Source organism: Hetaerina americana, unplaced genomic scaffold (assembly GCF_022747635.1).
Source record: "Hetaerina americana unplaced genomic scaffold, ioHetAmer1.1.p SCAF_980, whole genome shotgun sequence".
NCBI classification, from domain to species: domain Eukaryota; kingdom Metazoa; phylum Arthropoda; class Insecta; order Odonata; family Calopterygidae; genus Hetaerina; species Hetaerina americana.
Window position 1 is genome coordinate 13736 of NW_027287628.1, and position 19561 is coordinate 33296.

Sequence of the window (19561 nt, forward strand, 5' to 3'; positions counted from 1 at the left end):
TGGCGGACTCTGGCGACCTTCCGCGTCACCACCGTCGACAGATGACGGCGCGCTTCCGGTGGGAGTCGCCGGTAGCAGACTGGTTCCATTCGGAAGCGGCCGCTACACCACCCCCCTGGCAGTCCTTTGGTCCATCTATGTGTGGAGATAAAAGGAAGAAAATTATAATGAAAGGGAAATGGTGTCTAGGTAATATATTCCCTAAAACGCTGCGGGAAGTGGACTCGGCGGCCGGAACGGGTCTCCCTGGGGGGCTCAGCAGGAGCAGGTTCGCTGGGTGCTGGCTCGTCTTCGACCGTGATTTCTCGTGGTAGCCCCTGTGGTGATTCATTTTCGCCGTGGGAAGACATCGAGTGTGCCGGTTTCAGGCGGTCGATTGACACCGTTGTCTCTCTGCCCTTTATGCGCAACTTGAAATGTTTTTCGCTGCGTTGTATCACCTCGTACGGCCCATCGTAAGGTGGGTGTAGCGGGCCCCTGACGCGGTCGTTGCGTATGAATACGTGGCTCGTTGAACCCAGATCCTTGTACACAAAGACCTTCCGGTCCCCGTGGCGCGACGCCGGTCCCGGAGATAACGATGCCATCCTCTGCCTCAAGGCGTGGGCGTAGGTCGAAGGATCTCCGCAGGTCGGCTGTGTCGGTGGACACAGAAATTCGCCGGGGAGTCGTACGGTCTCTCCGTACAAGAGTTCTGCTGGAGTAGCTCCTAGGTCCTCTCTCCAAGCCGAACGGATGCCCAAGAGAACGAAGGGAAGTGTATCTACCCAATCTCCCGTGAGGTGACACCGGAGGGCAGCCTTGAGCTGACGGTGAAACCTCTCCACCATACCGTTCGCTGCGGGGTGATAGGCGGTGGTGCGGAAATGATGAGCACCGGACATCTGAGCCAGTTGTCGAAACAACTGACTCTCAAACTGCCGTCCTTGGTCCGTCGTTATGCGTAGGGGAGTGCCGTATCTTGCGAGCCAACCCTGCACAAATGCCCGTGCGACCGTCTCTGCTGTAATGTCGTGAACTGGAATGACCTCCGGCCAGCGCGTGAACCGATCTACGCAGGTCAGGCAATACCTGAAATCTCTGCATGATGGCAATGGTCCAACCAAGTCCAAGTGGACGTGCTCGAACCTGGATGCCGGAGATGGGAAGGTGCCAATTGGAGCGGACACATGGCGTGTGACCTTTGACCGCTGGCACGGGATGCAGTTCCGCGTCCATGTCCGGCAGTCTCTGCGAATAGACGGCCACACAAATTTCGAGGTGACCAGTTTCGTCGTCGCCCTGATACCGGGATGGCCCAAGTTATGCAGCGATTCAAAGGCCTGTCTCCGGAAGGGCTCTGTAAGGAATGGTCGTGGCACGTCCTCCCTTTTGTCGCAGTACAGCCGTAGGTCCGTCCCTGGAATTGTAATAAGCTGCACAGGCAAAACACCGTCAGACCTCATTAGCAATTTGAGTTCATCATCCTCTTTTTGCGACTCGGACAATGCCGCGAAATTGATAGCGGAGGACACTGCCTCCACCCTTGACAGGGCGTCGGCGACGACATTGTCCTTCCCGGAAATATGGAGAATTTCGGTTGAAAATTGTGCGATTAACTCCAGGTGCCTAAATTGCCGCGGGGAGCACTTCTCCGGCTTCTGCGCGAACGCGTATGTTAAGGGTTTGTGGTCAGTGAAGATGACAAAGTCCCGACCCTCAAGCATGTGGCGGAAGTACTTGATTGCTTCATACACCGCCAGCAGTTCCCTGTCGTAAGGGCTGTACTTCTGCTGCGCTCCCTTGAGTCTGCGGGTGAAAAACGCCAAGGGCTGCCAACCGCCGCTCGTGCGCTGGTGAAGCGCTCCACCTATGGATACGTCTGAAGCATCTGTAAAGAGAGCTAAGGGTAAGGTTAGATCGGGGTGCGCAAGCATTGTCGCCTGAGCGACGGCGTCTTTGCATGAGTGGAAAGCACCCTGAAGTTCGTCGGTCCACTGCACGACATCACTCCCTTTTACACCCCCGCGAAGCACATCGTTCAACGGCTGTTGTAAAACTGCGGCATGTGGGATGAACCGTCGGTAAAAATTAACCATGCCCAGAAATCGGCGTAATTGCTTCACGCTTTGGGGCAAGGGAAAACACTTCACCGCGTCGATCTTCTCTGCTGTCGGTTGGGTGCCGGACGCACTGACACAATACCCCAGGAATGTGACTTCCTGCACACCCAAGAGGCATTTAGCGGGGTTCACAAGCACACCATACTCCTGCAACCGCGAAAACAACTCCCTAAGATGGCGCCTGTGTTCATCAGCGTCCACCGAGGCAACCAAAATGTCGTCCAAATAAGCATATGAATGGTCGAGCCCCCTAATCACTTCGTCGATGAATCGCTGGAAGGTCTGAGCGGCGTTTCTCAGGCCGAAAGCCATGAAGGGAAACTCGAAGAGACCAAACGGCGTTGTTATCGCAGTTTTGGGAATGTCTTCGGGGTTCACGGGGATCTGATGATATGCACGTACCAGGTCTATGCGTGAAAAAATTGCCTTCCCAGCGAGATTACCGGCAAAGTCCGCGATATGCGGTACCGGATATCTGTCCGGTATCGTGCGTGCATTAAGCCCGCGGTAATCCCCACACGGGCGCCACTCATCGTCTTTTTTCGGCACGAGATGGAGGGGTGAGGCCCAGCAGCTGTCGGAGCGTCGGGCGGTGCCGTTGCGAAGCATCGCTTCAAATTCGCGCTTCGCGATGGCAAGCTTGTCCGGCGCTAAGCGACGCGGTTTACAGGACGAAGGCGGTCCCGGTGTCGTACGAATATGGTGCACCGTGGAGTGGCGCGTTTCCCTCGGCGTCCCGGCTGGGCGAGTAATCTCGGGAAATTCGCTCAGAACGGCGTGAAAAGGGGAATTGTTCACCACTGTTTTCACCTGCGGGGCCGCGGATTTCACCTCGCGGCCGCTGATGGTCAGCGAAGTGGTCGCGTCGAAAATTCGGCGATTTCTAATGTCCACCAACAGGTTGTAGTGGGACAAAAAATCTACCCCGATGATAGGTTTGTCGACGTCAGCGATGACAAACCGCCAAGGAAATTCGCGTCGAAGGCCCAAATTCAAAATTAAGTCAATGAATCCGTACGTCGCGATAACCGTTCCGTTTGCCGCAAAGAGTTCATAGGAATTCGGCGCACGCCGACCCCTAACGAGACATTTCGGGTACACACACAGGTCGGATCCGGTATCAATTAAAAAGTTTACCTTTGACGTCGCGTCCATTACGTGCAAGCGGCGCGGGTTGGGGCAGCGGTCGTCGGCCGCCATTAGTCGCTGCCCACGCGGTTTTCCGCCTCGTGTTCACATGGGGAACGGCACTTGCGAGCGCGGGCACCAAACGTCGCGTGGTACCAGCACAGGCGGGAATCGGGGGGTTCTGAAGGGCTACGGGCACCACGTTGTCGGCTTTTCGAGCGTGGACGGCCGCGGGAATTCGGGCGAAAGGCAGTCAGCGCTGCGACTTGACGGGTTAACTCCGCGATGTCCTTCCGCAACTCGTCCATTTCGTGGCGGGAAGAAGTGCTGGCGACTTGATGCCTTGGGGTTACCTCGTGGATCTTGTCGGCCAGTTTCGCCAGCTCTCCTAGCTCCACCGAATCCTGCGTGACTAGGATCGACTGCACGTAGGATGGCAGGCGATTCAGCCAGAGCGTCCGCAAGAACCCGTCCGGCACGGAGACGCCGGCCTGCGTGCGAAGATGGCGTAGGAACTGAGACGGCTTCCGGTCGCCCAACTCCTCGTGCTCTAGGAGTTGGCGTATCCGCTGCTCCTGGGAGACGGACAGCCGCTGGATTAACTCCTCCTTGATCCGTTGAAACGGGTTTTCGGCAGGGGGATTAATTATCACGTCCTCGACCTCTTGCGCGTGGTTACTGTCCAACTGCGCGACCACGTGCGAGAACTTTGTAACCTCGTTGGTTATTCCCGCTAAAGAAAATTGCACCTCTACTTGCGCGAACCACAGCGCGGGTCTATCAGGCCAAAACGGAGGGATCCTGATGGTCACACGGCTAACGTTTGAGCCCTCCATTACGGCAGCCTGGTAGGGGACGGACCACGTGGCGAAAAACTGCGCGAACTCGACAAAATTAACGATTCTCCTTTAAGAGGATCACGTCGGGGTCACCACTATAGCGAGTAGGGTGGTCAGTCCGAAATAAATACGCCCTCGCTTCGCACCGCTGTTACATTTTGTACCGCGCGAAAATAAAGTTGTCGTTACCTCATTGAGGGCGTATTTATTTCGGACTGACCACCCTACTCGCTATACAGGTATTGCACATTCTTTCATGGTGTCCAGGACCCTCACATGGCTCATCTTAACTCTCTCTATATGATCTGCAAGTTTATTTCTCACCAATTTGCAACCAAAATCCTTTTTAGATATAACCTAAAGCTGCCACTTATTTCGATTCTCTTTTCACACTCATATCTCTAACATGCCCAACTCAAATACAATACTTCATCCTTCTAACTTGCCTGATCCTGATGTACCCATATATACTGATGCATATTGACTTATGCCTAGACCATGTGTTAGAGACAAAGTAGCCATGCTCCAAGCAGAAGTTAAGCACCATCTTACTAAATTTTGTGTCCTTCCTTTCCCTTTGGGTGGCCACCAATCTTTCTGCACCCGATCATCTCCCCCTTAGTCATTCAGCTCACCCAGTGCAACAATTCTTTTCCCGTCATCACTTCACTGTTGGATTCTCAGAACTGTTCTTTGGCGCCCTTCCCTCCAAATGCACCCATTCATACCCAAAAATCATTGCCACTTTCAGTTTTCTGTCTTCATTCTCACTCATAGCAGATGCAGGAACGCAAACTTTCATCTCCACAAGTTATCCTTTGGCTTAACACTGAGGATTATGCTTTGATAGCCCCCATATTTCAGCATCCACTCCAGGTTACATTCCCAAACAGTCTCTGCCCCTGCTTACTGACTTAAAACCCTTTTTTTTTGTCATTCACATATTTCTTTTACTCCTCTCATCAAGCAAATCCTGCTCCTTTCAATTCACTCCTCTCAATAATCTTAATTTCCAAGATAAAATATATTATTATTGTAACACACATGATTCATTTTTAAAGAAGAAACTTGGAGAATTTCTCAAGAAAGATCTACTGATGATAAACATCACATGGCTGCAGTGTTAGCCCCACACACAAGAAATATGAAGAAAAATGTACAAGGGGAGAAGAAGAAAATGAGATCATTTTATTTTAGCACTTAATAAAAATCAATTAATTTTTTAATCCAATTTTTTAACACTTTAGATATAGTTTTGATAAGCAGTGAATCCAAACTTTAGGCATAGCCATCTTATGTTAAATATGTATGACTATTCAGACATTGTGAATATAAGTATCCATTTTCAGATGTCTTTTATCATCTAAGAAAGAGAGGCGATATCTGCAGATCAATGTAGAAATTCATATTTAAATTTAATTTGGAGTAAATGAGAGTTACCTATGTATAATTTATGGCAATATCTTACAAATAAAACAAGGTCCTTCAAAATATACTTTATTGGAATTTAGCATCTTATCAAGTATAGTTATGTAAAAAACAGGCAATCAGACAACATTATGAACAGTCACAATACACATTCACACTTTTCGACTTTGGAAATGCAATGAAAAACCCTACTTCGTTATGACTTAAAACTTAACATAGGTATCACCAAATGCCACGATATGACCCAAAGCAGGGTTTTCTCACAGTTGCAGATGGAATTTTTCTTTTCAATTGGGATTCAACAGGGAAATCGTTTCTGATGTTCTTTGGACACAGGGCCGAAAGAAGTTTTAATTTATAAGTTTGAATTGAATACAAAAACAAAGAAAATGAGAATGAACACTCATGTGGTCCATGAAAATTGGCGGTTGGAGAGTGAAGAATATCCGTTTTCTATGGCCCTTAACATGTGGGTTGTATGTATCTCAGTGCTTCTTCTGTTTGCTGGACTTGTCTTTAGCTGAGCCTTTCTTGGTGGGTTTGCGTTTGCAAAGCCTAATGAGATAGCAAAGCATTAATACTCCAATTGCCAACACTCCAAAAACAATCCCTAAAATCACAGTTGCCACATCAATAAGATAATACTGGCACCAGGCAAGTTCAGTCCCAGCGGACATCAAATGTTTTGCACCATTGTGACGCAGAACATACTCTGTCCAGTACACTGCCTTCTCCAAAGGTGGCTCTGGCCGGTCCTTCCACAATGCACTGAGTTGCTTCATCCTCTTTGAGTAACTACAAAATATACAAACAAATTAAATATAGCTTGCCATATTTAATGCATATTTTGTAGGTGAGGGAGTAACAAATACTGGAACTATAATCTATATCGATGACCTTTTTTCATCCTGATTTACTCTCATTGGGCAATATTTTTGGTTCCTTAGTAATTCATTAATATATTTTTCATCCTTATATCAGTTGTGTGTTTTTATAGCTAAATATATTAATACATATTTGGAGAGCATTTTGCATATTTCTTAATCATAGAATTAATTTGATTGAATGTTTAATGACTTTGAAAATCGGGTCCAAAGGGTTACAGGAGACGAGGGTGTTTTATTAGCAGAAAGTGCTCCACCAGTTGGACCTAGTAGCTATTCAATAAAAGCAGAAAAACTGCGAAATAGTGTCATCTTCTCTGAAAAACTAAGAATTGCAATGCTTCTTTACTCCTAATAACACCACAATAAGCACAGCATTACAGTAAGCCATTTTTCAGCTCCACATACATTCCATCTCACTTCATGCTGTCCAAGATTCCAAATCTTTTCCACCCTTTGCCTTGCTTAACCAAGAGTCTCCCTTTCAATACAGTAGTCAATGCCCCATTGATTCTCATCATCTCCTGCATTAATTTTCTGCCTTGTTCAAATTTCTTTCAACAACCAAAAAAGTTGAATATAAGTTTTACTCACCCACACACCTAAATTGCATAATCCATCAAAACTAATTACATAAAAATACCAGTCATATTTGAATATGGGTCTAAAAAATTAGGCTCATAAAAATAATTGGCATTTGTGTATCAACTCTTTCATTCAATAGTATTGCTAAAATTATTTTTTTTAACTACACTGACTTTACTAATGAAAAATTTTAATATGCCCAAGATTTTGATCCAAAACAAATTACATTACATAGGTGTTCCATTTCCAGCCAGTTAAATAGTCAATTTACTTGCTGATAAAGATATGAAAAAGAACAGGACAAAGCTTAATTGCTGACTTGCCTTGGGTCCTTCAAAATCTGGTTGATATTTTCCAATACCAATTCCTTTGTGATGGATTCATATTCCATCTTTAGGCCAACACCCAAATCGGAGACATGCTTCATGTTCATGTCCTGGTCACCATAGAAAGGGATTCCAATAAGTGGGACCCCTCTATCCACAGCTTCCTGGAAGCTTAGCAAACCTCCATGCGTGATGAACACCTTTATGTGTGGATGAGCTGAAAAGAAGAAAGGGAGTAAAGTTTCATCAATGTGCTCCAATACTTTTATTTTAATGTCACCTAATTTCACAGAAAAGTCTGTACTGAAAAGTATTCATCAAAAATAAAGCATATCCAGGCTATGGCTTAATTTTTTAATATGAGGATTCTCAATTCAAACAACATGGCTTTGCATAAAAAATAGCTGGATATTATCACCTCACTCATAAAATGACACCCATGCTGTTTTATGGGGTTGGTAATTATGTTTTCCATAGAAAATTCCACTGAGGTATAGCTTTGTAGGCCTCAGGTACTTAGACAGATGTGACATTAGCCATTTTCCAGTCACTGGGAACCGTGTGATATGCTAGGGGCTTCTTAAATATGGTTTATAGATAAGGAATAATTTCTGACACCACTGTGAAACTTTGCCTAACAAGCACCTCACATAGTAAGTAATTTGCATAACAAGCAAAAATATTGGTCCTGAAAATGACTAGCTTAATGAGTAAACTTTGCATTAAGAGTGAAGAGGAGATGGGTCTTCCTGGAATAATTGTCCACCTGCTACTTCAGTTTGTGTTTAGTCCTTGTTCAACTAGCATTCAAAGTCCAAAACAGCAGGCTAAATATGATGAAGAGGTTGTGGGAAACTGTTACCCTAATAAGGCAGCACCCTAATGCCCTCATAGGGTATCATCCTAATATAGCATTGGCTGTGCACAGGAGAAATTAATTTCATGATAATTCTGAGTTTCATTTTCATAACATTTTTGTTTTCACAAATGGTGTTCGGTTGCTTCATTCCAGGGTAAAAGAATTGATAAACATGATACACTATCCTAAAAAATGTACTAATATATCATTTTCTTTGAAGAAATATTTTACATAGTTTATTTTTTTCTGCATGGAATTTATTATCATATTTTATATTAACTTATACGTGAAAAGTTGTTTCACTAAACAAGTGTCACTTTACAAGAAAGATCACAAAACAAATTATGCTCATTATACAAAGTTCCCCTGCAGCTCCTTAAATATATGACCTGGTATTTGCTCAGATCTACATGATTTGTTATGGATAATGATACTGATGAAGTGTAACATCAGATTCAAGAGGCAAAAACAGGAAAGATGGCTGAAGAATTTGAGAAACATTTACCAAAAATACAAGGAGTATCAACATGTAGCAGAGAAAATCATCGGTTAGGAATAGGAGGTTGTTAACATAGAAGAATTTGGAACATATCAAAAAAGGATGTTGAAAGCTGCAAACAAAATCGTAGGAACAGATAATAGAAGAAGGGCAATAAAACCATGGATGACAGACAAGATGAGGATCAGGATGGTGCAATGACTAACATATTGACATCCCACCGATAAGGCCCAGGTTCAAAACCTGGAGACAACAGATATTTTCCAGTGGTATTCCGATCCCTACTTGAGGTGCTTTGTGGAGAGCACTTTGAGTGAGTCTGCGTCTGTCTGGTGGGATGTTAAACGGAAGACCCCTTGGCACCTTTTGATAAGAGTAGGCTAATGCCAACATCAGGTTTATCTCCACCCTTCCTATCCCAACCATCTCTAATGGTGCAAATGACCTTAGCCGTCAGTTGCCTCCCATAAAACTACAACTACTAACAGAGAAGATAATTAGAAAGATGAGGGAGAGAAAAAGGAAAATGTATACAAAGAGCTTGGTAAAACAAAGGACAAAAAGTTGAATAATGAAATGAAGTGGGAAATAAATAGGGCAAAAGAAGACGAAGTACAAGGATATGGATGGAAAGTTTATAAAGGAAAAGTGAAATTGGTACACTAAAGTAAGTAAGTAAGTAACAATTACACTAAAGGAAGTAAGATGGTTAAAACTGAGCAAAAATCTAATATTAATCATGATAAAAAATATTAATTTAATCAGGAAAGATTCAAGAGTTATGGAAGAAATAGTTAAAGGAACTATATGGTAAAGACCAGCAAGCTTAGACATTGAAAGACAATATGATGTGGATGGGGATGGCTTAGGTCCAGGCATACTGGACGATGCAATAGAAGGAAATTAAGGATAATGAAATCAAATAAGGTCATAGGGGTAAAATATTCCTGAGGGACTACTTAAGAGTTTAGGAAAACATGATAGGAAATGCTTTTATGGACAAATTTGTAGCATGTATGAGGGAGAATTTGGCTAGAATATTCCATCAGATCACTGTTAGTTTCTACATCAAGAAAAGGAAAAGCAGCTATATATAAAGACTATCATGCAAAGACTTGAATTTTACATATGTAATAAGACTGATACTCAGAATCATCAATCAGAGAATGGAGAGCAGAACAATTGATTACTTAGGGAATGATCAGTTTGGGTTCAGAAAAGGGAGAGGCACATATGATACCCAAGAAGTAATTAGGTCAACAATAGAAAAATTTTGAGAGGACATTAAATTAAATGAATTGGGTGAAATTAATCAATGTATTGTCAAAAATAGGAGTTGATTGGAGGAATAAAAGACTTATTTGAAACCTCCATATGTTTCAGACTGCTCAGGTACAAGTGACAGATGGAGAATCTGGTTAGGCAATATTATATAGAGGGGTAAGTCAGGGGTGTCCATAATAACCTGTGATTTTTAACATATACGTGGAGGAAATGGTAAAAGAGGGATGGGAAGGACTGGAGATAGGAATGAAAGTGAGTGGACAGTTCATAAAATCCATTAGGTTTGTGGATTATCAAGCTTTAGTTTGTCAGCAAGCCTAGGGGTAGCAAGCATTGCCAAGTGTATTAGAAAGTCACTGGAATAGGTATGAGTTAAGATATTAAATGTAAAGAAAACTAAGGATATGCTGTTTTTGAGGAAGAGGAAAGCTGTTCAATATTAAAATAGGAGTTCATAATCTAGAGCAGGTGGAACAGTTTACCTATATCTGAAGTAATTTGGACCAAAATGGTCAAAGTAGGAGGGAGATAAGAAGAATTGCATTAGGTAAAGAAGCTTTTACAAGGAGAATGAAATTTTTAATGGGGATGTTGAGTAAATATGCTAAAGAGAGGTTCATAAAACTTTGATATAAGGAGTGGCTTCGAATGCTACAAAACATTGTCATTGATGCAAGATGCTTAGATTGAAGGCTTTTTAATCATAGGCATGGAGAAGGATAAAAAAAGTTAAAATGGACAGAAAAGAAACCTAATTAGGAAGTGCCTGGTTAAGGGTGTGAGGGGATTGTTGGAAGGAATCCAAAGGAAGTAGGAAAGTTGGATACAGAGAATTTTATTGGCAATGGGAAGGTAAAGACTATGATAGGGGAAGGGATAATAAGGGGTAGGTAAGCGAGAAAGTCGCAGGAATAGGATATGCATGTTGGACAGAATGAGGGAGGGATGGAAGCAGAAGAGTTTATTTTAGTTTCGGATGTCAGGATGTGCTTTGTTAGGATAGGCAAATAGATAGATAGATAATGATTCAATGTGTTAATAGTTTATGGCTATCATATGCAGGCAAATTAGAAAAGAATTGTAGAAAGATTAAGGAAGAAGTTTTCTATAATGTTCATGGTATTACCCTATGGAATGTTACACTGACCTAATATATCTGCTTGTGGCCACCATTTTGAAATCTTCACATTTGAGGGCTGTCCCGGCAAGGAATCTTCTTCCCACTTCCATAGCACTGTCTGCTTCAGTTCACCAAAAGCAGCCATTAAGGAATCTCTAATTGAATCTGGAAGTCCTGCACTCTTCAAGTTAGAGCCCAAACTGAAGTAAATGACACCATTTTTAGCATCATCCATGATTTTCTTTATGTCCTGTAAAATTAAAATAAAATTATTTGCAGCATATCTTCAGCATAAGATTGATAATTTGAAAGAATTTATAGGTTTTTAAGAATTTGAACTACTGTTAATCCTCAAATTTTAACTTTTGAAGGAATCGGTGAAAAAGTATGTAAATTTGAGGTTTATGTAAAATTGCTGTTATAGAGTGCAAGTATGTATAAGCTATCAAATGAGAAGGCATCCTATATTTGCACACGCTATATTTCCTCACCCATAAGATGCATTTTTCTCACTTCAAAATGCACTCTAAAATCAGCCTGTGTCTTATGGGGCCTGGCCAGGGGTACACGGGTATGATTTCGACCTAAAAATGCTAGTCAATTTGCCAGAAAAATTACTTTGGTCACAAACCGGCACAGAAAATCTTGTTGCTTGCTCTTAGAATGGGCCAAACATTTTTCAGAAATTTCCATTCTGATGTATTTGTGATCCTGAGATAAGAGTTTCCCATCTAGCAGATAATCTGGCACCCATCTAGCAGATAATTTTATCATATCCGATTCCACGGTTAAAATGTGATATGCCTGTTCAGATGACATCCCTACAGCTTCAGCAATTTCTCACACTTCCAGTCAGGGATCTTCCATGACCATTTTATGCACTATTGCTTTAATTTCTGGGGTAGTGGCACATTTTTGCCGACTGCTACACTGATCATTATCTAAGCTGTCCCCACCAAACTTAAACTTGTTTGTCCACTTGGCAACAGTTGAATATAAGGGAGCAGAGTCCCTCAGACTGTTCTGGAAGTCAGAATAAATTTCCTTTGCTTTCATACCTTTCTTTACAAAGTATTTAATCACTGCTCAAATCACAATTTTTTCCATCTTCACAAATCATTACATGGGGACAACAATAGAGAGGTATCTGATCCACAGATCTCTTCCCCGAGTGCTGACCCATTACATGTTAACTCATAAAGGATTACCAATTACTACATGGGGAAACTCGTTGGACTGGCACTGACCTCTGGCGGTAATTGCAAGAACCTTTCAAATTACCCAAATACATCACCAAGTGTAACTGACTATAAGCGTTAATTTCAGGAGGGTTAGCTGCCTTGGCCTAACCAGAGTGCAGGGATTGACTACTGGGCCTCTTTAATGCTGCTGTTTCATGAAAAATACAAAAACTTGATGTAAGAATACTAAGACACCAGAAACCATCACAGCTCAAATTTCTTCTCACCTCGGAGGGTTTATTGCCTTTTTCTTCATAATTACACTCCTCATACCTCTCCAATATTATTTTCCAAAGCCATCATCCTCTGTTACACATTCACCTCTCCCCTCACTTGTAATATGATTGCCTTCCCCTCCATAGATCCTCTTCCCAGCAGAAGTCACTTGATACATCCCTGAGACATCATATCATTCTCCGAAATGTATAATAAATTATGTTTTTGTGACAAAAACTGGCCATTTTAGTTTCATGCCAAACTATTACCCCCACCTAATAGCTTTGAATTAAACTCGTGCATATTAATTCATGGAAAATGATTTAAAGGTAAAAAATATCTAATACTATTGCATGCACTTAGGTATTACAAAACATACTAATACAATTGACCTTGTAATAATCTTAGGTTTAATCTAATAAATAATGAACTCCTCAATATCTTTTTGTGCAAAAACTTTTTACCTTCTATTGGTAGAGGAAAAATGAGAAAATGTGATGCTGTCAAAGAAGTGTAATAAAAATTGTTCTGATGTTAAAATTCTGTTCAGTTCACCAGTGTAAGTGTTCCACATTTGCATGTTTTTTGGCCTGCGTGACATCATCTAGGCCCTCCAACCGTTTACCACAGTAAAATCTACCAAATTTTATTACTAGAAAAACAAACCTATTTCTTGAATTAATTAGAGCACTGAGGTTATATGAAAAGGGATGATTGTTACAGTGTCACGCATCTTGTGGCGAGCTATTACTTGACCATGGTTAGTAAGAACTGATTACAAGATGCCCCAGAGTTTAAGGTACAGAAGTTACGTCAGAATTTAATTTACAGACTAATTAATGAGCTCATAGCCCCTTACAGTCATCTTTTTATCCACTTGCAAGCAGCAATTACCTGGGGCAGAGGCTTGGGTGGCTTCACATGCATCCCTCCGACCTCCACAAGGTTGGGCACTAGGGGTCGTGGAAACAGGATACTGTGATGTTGGTTGAGTAGGACCAAGGCAACCCTCTTCTCAAGCTCTTGCACCGAGGGGAAGGAGTCACCAAAAACCTCCCTCAGGATTGCATTGTGCTTAGGGTATATGAGGGTATGGTGGAAGGTGAGCGTACCCAAGTGTATGAGGGAATTCATGACTCGCTCCATGAAACTCATTTTGTCGGAGAATGGCGAGAAGACATCAGGGACAAATGAGGGCAAGGCAGGGTTCCCAACCATGGTGTCAGTCACAGGGAAGGACCCTGCTGGAGATATGATGACCAATGGAGCATCAAATATGTGAGCAAAGGCATAAGCACAATCACAGTAGAACATGCTCACAACCACCATGTCATATCCTTTTCCAGTCTTTGCTTCTTTGATGAGATCCTGCACTTCTGGCGATAGCAGCATGTCCTTGCAAATTGCTTCTGAGAGCCTGGAGAAAAGAAATAAATTAACTATAGCAATATCAATAATGAAGAATAACCAAGTACCATGTGACTGAAACTAGAAATTTAAAGATTTAGTGGACACCACCTCATGGAATTGTATTTTAATTGTGTCCAAGTCTTTAATTTAGGACAAGAGATGCTTGATATAAAAGGTACAGGGAATCTGTGAGACGCAAAATGTACAGCAGGATGCGTGCTGAGTGTAGGGACGTTTAGACACCGAGATGGTGGCTCTGGCCCTACCCACCGGCAAGCTAGGCTGAAACATGAGTTACTCTCTGGTCAGTCTTCGTACATTGGCTAATAGGGATATTGCCCCTCTACTAATACATTGTACCTATCTCGATAAGCTCAATAGGACTACAGGAACTCAATCTCTGACAGAATTGTAAAGGCATAGAAAATGTTTGTCTTTAATACAAGTTTTGAAAATATCAAAATAGTAACAGGACCTGAGGTTTGAATAAAAAGTTAAAATTAGAACAACCTCATGGAATCTAAAGAGATAAGACTGTCATTCTGTTTTGCATGTAAACTTAAATTACTCTTCACTGTAAAGTCTGGAATTACCCTTCAGAACACAAGAAACTATGTAGCTGAAAGGCATTTTGACCAACCTCCAACAGAGAAGATGATACAAGAGTACAAAAAGCAGAGGATGAGTTTAGTAATTTAAGATATATGTAAAAAACTGTATTTTCATGTGCTCCTAAATTGCTTAAGCTTGAGGAAAATGTTTAGAACTTGATGATAAATCACAGGAATCGCAGAATTACTGTTTCAACCTATATAATTTTAACTGAAGCAAGAACATTAGTGATAGGCTATTGTCAATTTTTTAGGGCAATGTCATGGCACAAGAGATTTATGACAATAAATTGTTGGTGCACTTATACATAACAGAACTACAATAGCACAGAAACTGCCCCTTGAATACGAAAGACAAGTTATAAGGCACATACATACACCTACTGGAAGAATGAAAGGGTTGTCGATTTCTAGTGTTTGTGATTGGTTGAAAAAGTCCGAGCAGAAAGTAAAAAGCAAGACAATCAAAATGTGAATTTATCAATACACTTTAAAGAAGATGAAGATAAAATTGTGTATGACTGTGAAGTGACTACCTCAGTGAAAATAGCAGTGAAAATGATTTAGCATTTGTGAAGATGAATTTCTGGAATTTTACAATGAATAAATGTTGATATAGCTGCCAATTGATTAATGAAAAAATTTCATTTTCTTCACATTAAGTGTTTATTGAAATACTTTTATCTTTTTATGTTTGATCCAAAAATTTTTCACTAATTCTAATCTGAAAAATCACAGTACATTTTATGTGGTGCCAGTCAGTCTTATGGACAGGGAAATGTGATGTGTGACCCATTTTGTTTGCTAAAAAGGATAGAGATAGATCAATCCAGATGATGCACAGCACTAAAAATGTGTACATAAATACATAAATCAGCCTAATACCTGATCCTCCAACCAGAATGTAAGTACTAATGTAGTGTAGCTTGTAGGGGGATGAGTTGGTACACTACTGCCCAGGGTTTATTCCGAGAACATTCCCAAATTTTTTAACAGGTGTTCCTTAAGCCTTCTGAAAATGTTCCCCAAATTATTTGATTGAAACTTCTAACACACAGAAAGGGTTGACTAAACTCTCTGAATGCTCAGGGAACATTTCTGCACCATCTGTAATATTATTAACGTAGGAATTATGCCCATGAGAAAAATTAGTAAGTGACGTATCAAATAGAACCACCAAAATTATTTTTTGTTCTTTCCTGTTGGGAGGTACTCTCCCCAAAACTTAATATTTCCTTTGTTTCTTTGGGTGTTTAAAGGTCAAAAATGGAATCAAACATACCATACCAGAGTGAGCATCTCTATATGTAATTGGATAAGTGAATCCATATTCAAAATGCAGCACCCTCTTCTCAAGCATAAAATACATCATCTGGTCTCCTATCAACTACTACTTATGAAGTCAGCCTTGGCAAACCTCAGTAGGTGAGTAACACTCATGGCACTAATGAGTAATGGATTCTTTTATTTCTAATATTTAACAGACTGAGAGCCATTAAAAACACAAGGAAAAATATAAATATTTGACATGAAACTCAATACTGAAAAAATTTGTCAATATTTTAATTATTTTTATTCGCTCATTACTGAAAAATAGGATAAGGTATGAAATATACTTTTGTCTTTGTGATTTTACTTGATAGAAAGTCCTGTAAACATTACTATTTTTTGTGTACTATTAAAAAAGGGAATTACATATGTCAAATTTATATGATTTAATAATATCTATATAAATCTTTATTTTGGTTCCACATATTTATGAGTACCGATTATCATTGGATTATGGTAAGGAATATTTTAGTTTTTTCTCCTTTCTATGAAAAAATACGTTTGAACATCTTTTCTCTAACGTAATTCAACAGTATCGGCGAAAATTAGAAAGTGATGTCACTGTAATGTTGCAAATGGTTGTGTGAATAAACAACTCCAGGGAAAATGGAAAGTGCAAAGCCATTTTTACCAATTGATCATAATTTCACCAAGTAATGGCCAAGCCTATTTCATTTGGATAGTGAAGCTTTTTTAATGTAAAATAATGCTGAGGAGATGTTTGTTAAAGAATTGTGAGAGAATATTCTCTCAAGCTTTGAGTTTTCTATAAATATATCCCAATAATTGAATTAATTCCATCCACACCCTCACCTTGAGATAAGGAAGCACGTCTCGATCACGCTATTTTTGTCAGTCACTTTCGGGCTCTGGAACAATCCTTTGGTACTCTCAGAAGTGTCAATCTGCGTGTAGTTTACCGGAGGATCCTTAATTGGATGGGGTGTGATGACCTTCACTGTGTGTCCACGGACTGCAAGCTCCCTGGAGAGGGTTGTGATGACATTGTTGTGGCTCGTTGCAGAGAGGGGCAAGGCAAATAGGATCCTCGAGGCCCCTGCAGTGGTCAGCACGCCAGCTCCAAATAGGAATGCCACCACGTAAAACACTAGTTTCATGGCACTTGGTGCCATGTTTTGTTGGTGCCTTGACTTTGGAAACTGAAGGAGAAAGAAAAATGATACATTAACTTTTATATTCAGCAAGCTCCTGTCAAATAAGGAACAATGACTTAATCCTGTAGTTTCTGTGTTACTTTGCAAAGGCAATACCACTTACTTATATACACTCACTTATTTGAAATCCAGCTCAGATATTGACAAAAACGTGTCAAATGACAAATCAAATGTCATATTAATTCAAGTCGAAAGGTTTATCAGGGTCAAAAGTTTGTAATGCAATTCTTATATCTTTCTAGGCCATTTCAGGATTATTATATCAGCAGTATACTATATTTATATCTGATCTCTCTCTCCATTTACTAGCTCTGGATTCATCATTTCATCCATGTACCAATTTGTATTTATTAATCAAAATTAGCACATTTTTATTTATTTAATACTTGGACGTTGATTGCTATTAAATGTATGCACAGTATTGTATGAAATGTAATGCATTATTTTTCAAGGTAAGTAGGAAACTTGTCTCTATTTAATTCATTTGCAGACGCGAGTTAACTGATGACAGTTATAACTGTGTATTGACGGAGTTTCATGTAGTTCCAATCGAAAGTGTATCCAGAATTTAATCATTTAAAATTATTACTGAAGTGATACCGGGGCAGTAGGGAAGTTTGCCAATAAAAGAGACTGAGGCTGTTCTCCCCTCGCAGACGTTAGGGAAGGTGGAAAGCTATCTAAAATATAGGAAACATGGTAGTTCTGCGATGAATGATAGAAAATCAACGCAATTACTTAGGTACGGTAGCGGGAGAGAAAGGATCGCTTTTGATCTTTAGTTCCCGCCGCTATCTTCGCATTTGGTCAAGTTCCTTCGCAGAAATATTAGCTCGCCACAAGCGAAAAACCGTCTTTGTCCTTGACTGTAATCAGTAGTCGAAAAGTTCTTAGCCGGCAATCATAATTGAGGCAGGTAACCAGGTATGAGTTTTAGTTTTCACAATTCAAAATCCAATTGAAAGAACAGGCCTTCTTAACTCTTGAACTAACGATCCCACTTTGTCTTATTTAAGAATTCAACGACGCCTCCGTTGGAAGGAAGCAAAAGCAAGATAATATCGTTGATTTCAATGCAAAATCCATGATTGATTTTTTCACTTTAACCTACGTCTACCAATACTACATATTGTGTTTAGTTTCCTCCAGGAATAGCTTGGGAATGACTGCTCAAAATTCCATTGAATGTTTTAAGAAATTTTCAAGGTTGGTAGAAACCTCTCGGTGGACAAAGAATAGAGTTTCGTAGAATGCTGACGTCATGCCATCCAAATCTGATGGGTTGTTCGTAACATTTATTTTTTCACCTAACGCGCTTTAAAATTTTAGGACATGAAGATTCAAAAGCGGCAGGGAGGCAATCGTTTTTCGTTAGCCGGAATCTTAAAAAGAAGCAACCCAGGTTGAAACAATTAAAAAGAAATTAATTACTCTTCTCTTTGGATGTTCATCAAACAGTTATTAAGTGATTACCTAGTGTCGCTTTGTAGCTTAAAATGAAGAGGTACACAATGAAAAGGGATATTTTCCAGCAGGGATGAAAACGGCGAATGCGGCGACGCAAAAACAGAAGGCAGAACTAGATGCATAAAAAGAGCTCAAGTTCAGCGCGGTGAGAGTAATTTTGAGCCTCTGTACTTGAAATAAAAATTAACCACTTTCCTTTATATTTCCCTTTCAATTTCAGTTCATCAGCGTCGTACACTCTACGTCGCAGATGACGCCCAAATACCTGTAGATGTTAAAGAACAGAGCAGGAAGAATCATCTCATGCCTTCAAATTCCTTCATTTGCCATCGCGTGCTCGCTGTCTCTAAAAGAGTCCCCCAAGGCACCGAAAAAACAATCAGTCATCCTCTCTCATTCTTTAAGGAGCCCTCTCCTCTGCCTCCCGAGGCCCGCCCTATAACAATACAGCGACTCATTATTGGTGACGCAACAGTCGTAGTTTGGCTTAGGATGGCGTGACCTTGGATGATCTTTCGGCCGCCGGTGGGACGAAGGTTGGAATCCTTACATCCACTCCCAAGAACGTTCCACAGGCGTCCCTAACCGATGAGAAGGGTGTGAAATGCTTTCATTTTCTTCCATTTAATTTACGTATACGATGCGGCCAACTTCCGACTCGGGATACTCTCGCAACTCCTCAGTGGACTAGAAGCGAAAGGCGAATGATCATTTTCTGTTCCGGAACAATATCAAATCCTACTGCGCATGCTTGCATTTCTGACTCGGAAATTACTCACGTAATTTTTTTAATGTTTGTACAATCAGCCTACCAAAAGAAAGCGTTGTTACTACTCTGTATCCTCCAGGCTTAGAGGTGTGGAGTTGCTAGTACAGTGAGAAAGCAAGCATCTAATTTCCAAGAGTAATAAAACTGCTCCAGCACGCCATGACTTCAGACTCGAGATTGAAGACCAATTGCAGAACGGCCTTCATACTATTCGAGGGGCTCGGGACCGTCGAGTTTACTAGCGACACCTAGGGAATTTTTAAGGTCTCTTATAACATTAGCGGATCGG

General features: G+C 41.1%; 2 protein-coding genes across 2 annotated transcripts; both read right to left on the bottom strand.

Moving 5' to 3' along the window:
* Positions 1-3301: 3301 nt before the first annotated feature.
* On the bottom strand, positions 3302-4066 carry LOC139699927 (uncharacterized). The gene has a single exon (XM_071598340.1). The coding sequence runs from the start codon at positions 4064-4066 to the stop codon at positions 3302-3304; it is 765 nt and encodes a 254-aa protein (XP_071454441.1).
* A 1487-nt stretch (positions 4067-5553) lies between these two features.
* On the bottom strand, positions 5554-17017 carry LOC139699925 (UDP-glycosyltransferase UGT5-like). Its single transcript, XM_071598338.1, has 5 exons — positions 16675-17017; positions 13406-13928; positions 11082-11304; positions 7290-7509; positions 5554-6292 (listed from the first exon to the last, which is right to left on the bottom strand). The coding sequence occupies exons 1-5, from the start codon at positions 16992-16994 to the stop codon at positions 5983-5985; spliced, it is 1596 nt and encodes a 531-aa protein (XP_071454439.1). The 5' UTR covers positions 16995-17017; the 3' UTR covers positions 5554-5982.
* Positions 17018-19561: the final 2544 nt, after the last annotated feature.

Excerpts from the sequence above, each read along its gene's own strand:
- LOC139699927 (XM_071598340.1), bottom strand. The coding sequence starts at position 4,066 with ATGGAGGGCTCAAACGTTAGCCGTGTGACCATCAGGATCCCTCCGTTT.
- LOC139699925 (XM_071598338.1), bottom strand. The coding sequence starts at position 16,994 with ATGGCACCAAGTGCCATGAAACTAGTGTTTTACGTGGTGGCATTCCTA. Across the intron at positions 11,305-13,405 it reads CACCCAAGCCTCTGCCCCAG|GACATAAAGAAAATCATGGA; the intron begins GTAATTGCTGCT and ends TTAATTTTACAG. Across the intron at positions 7,510-11,081 it reads GCCACAAGCAGATATATTAG|CTCATCCACACATAAAGGTG; the intron begins GTCAGTGTAACA and ends TCTTCTTTTCAG.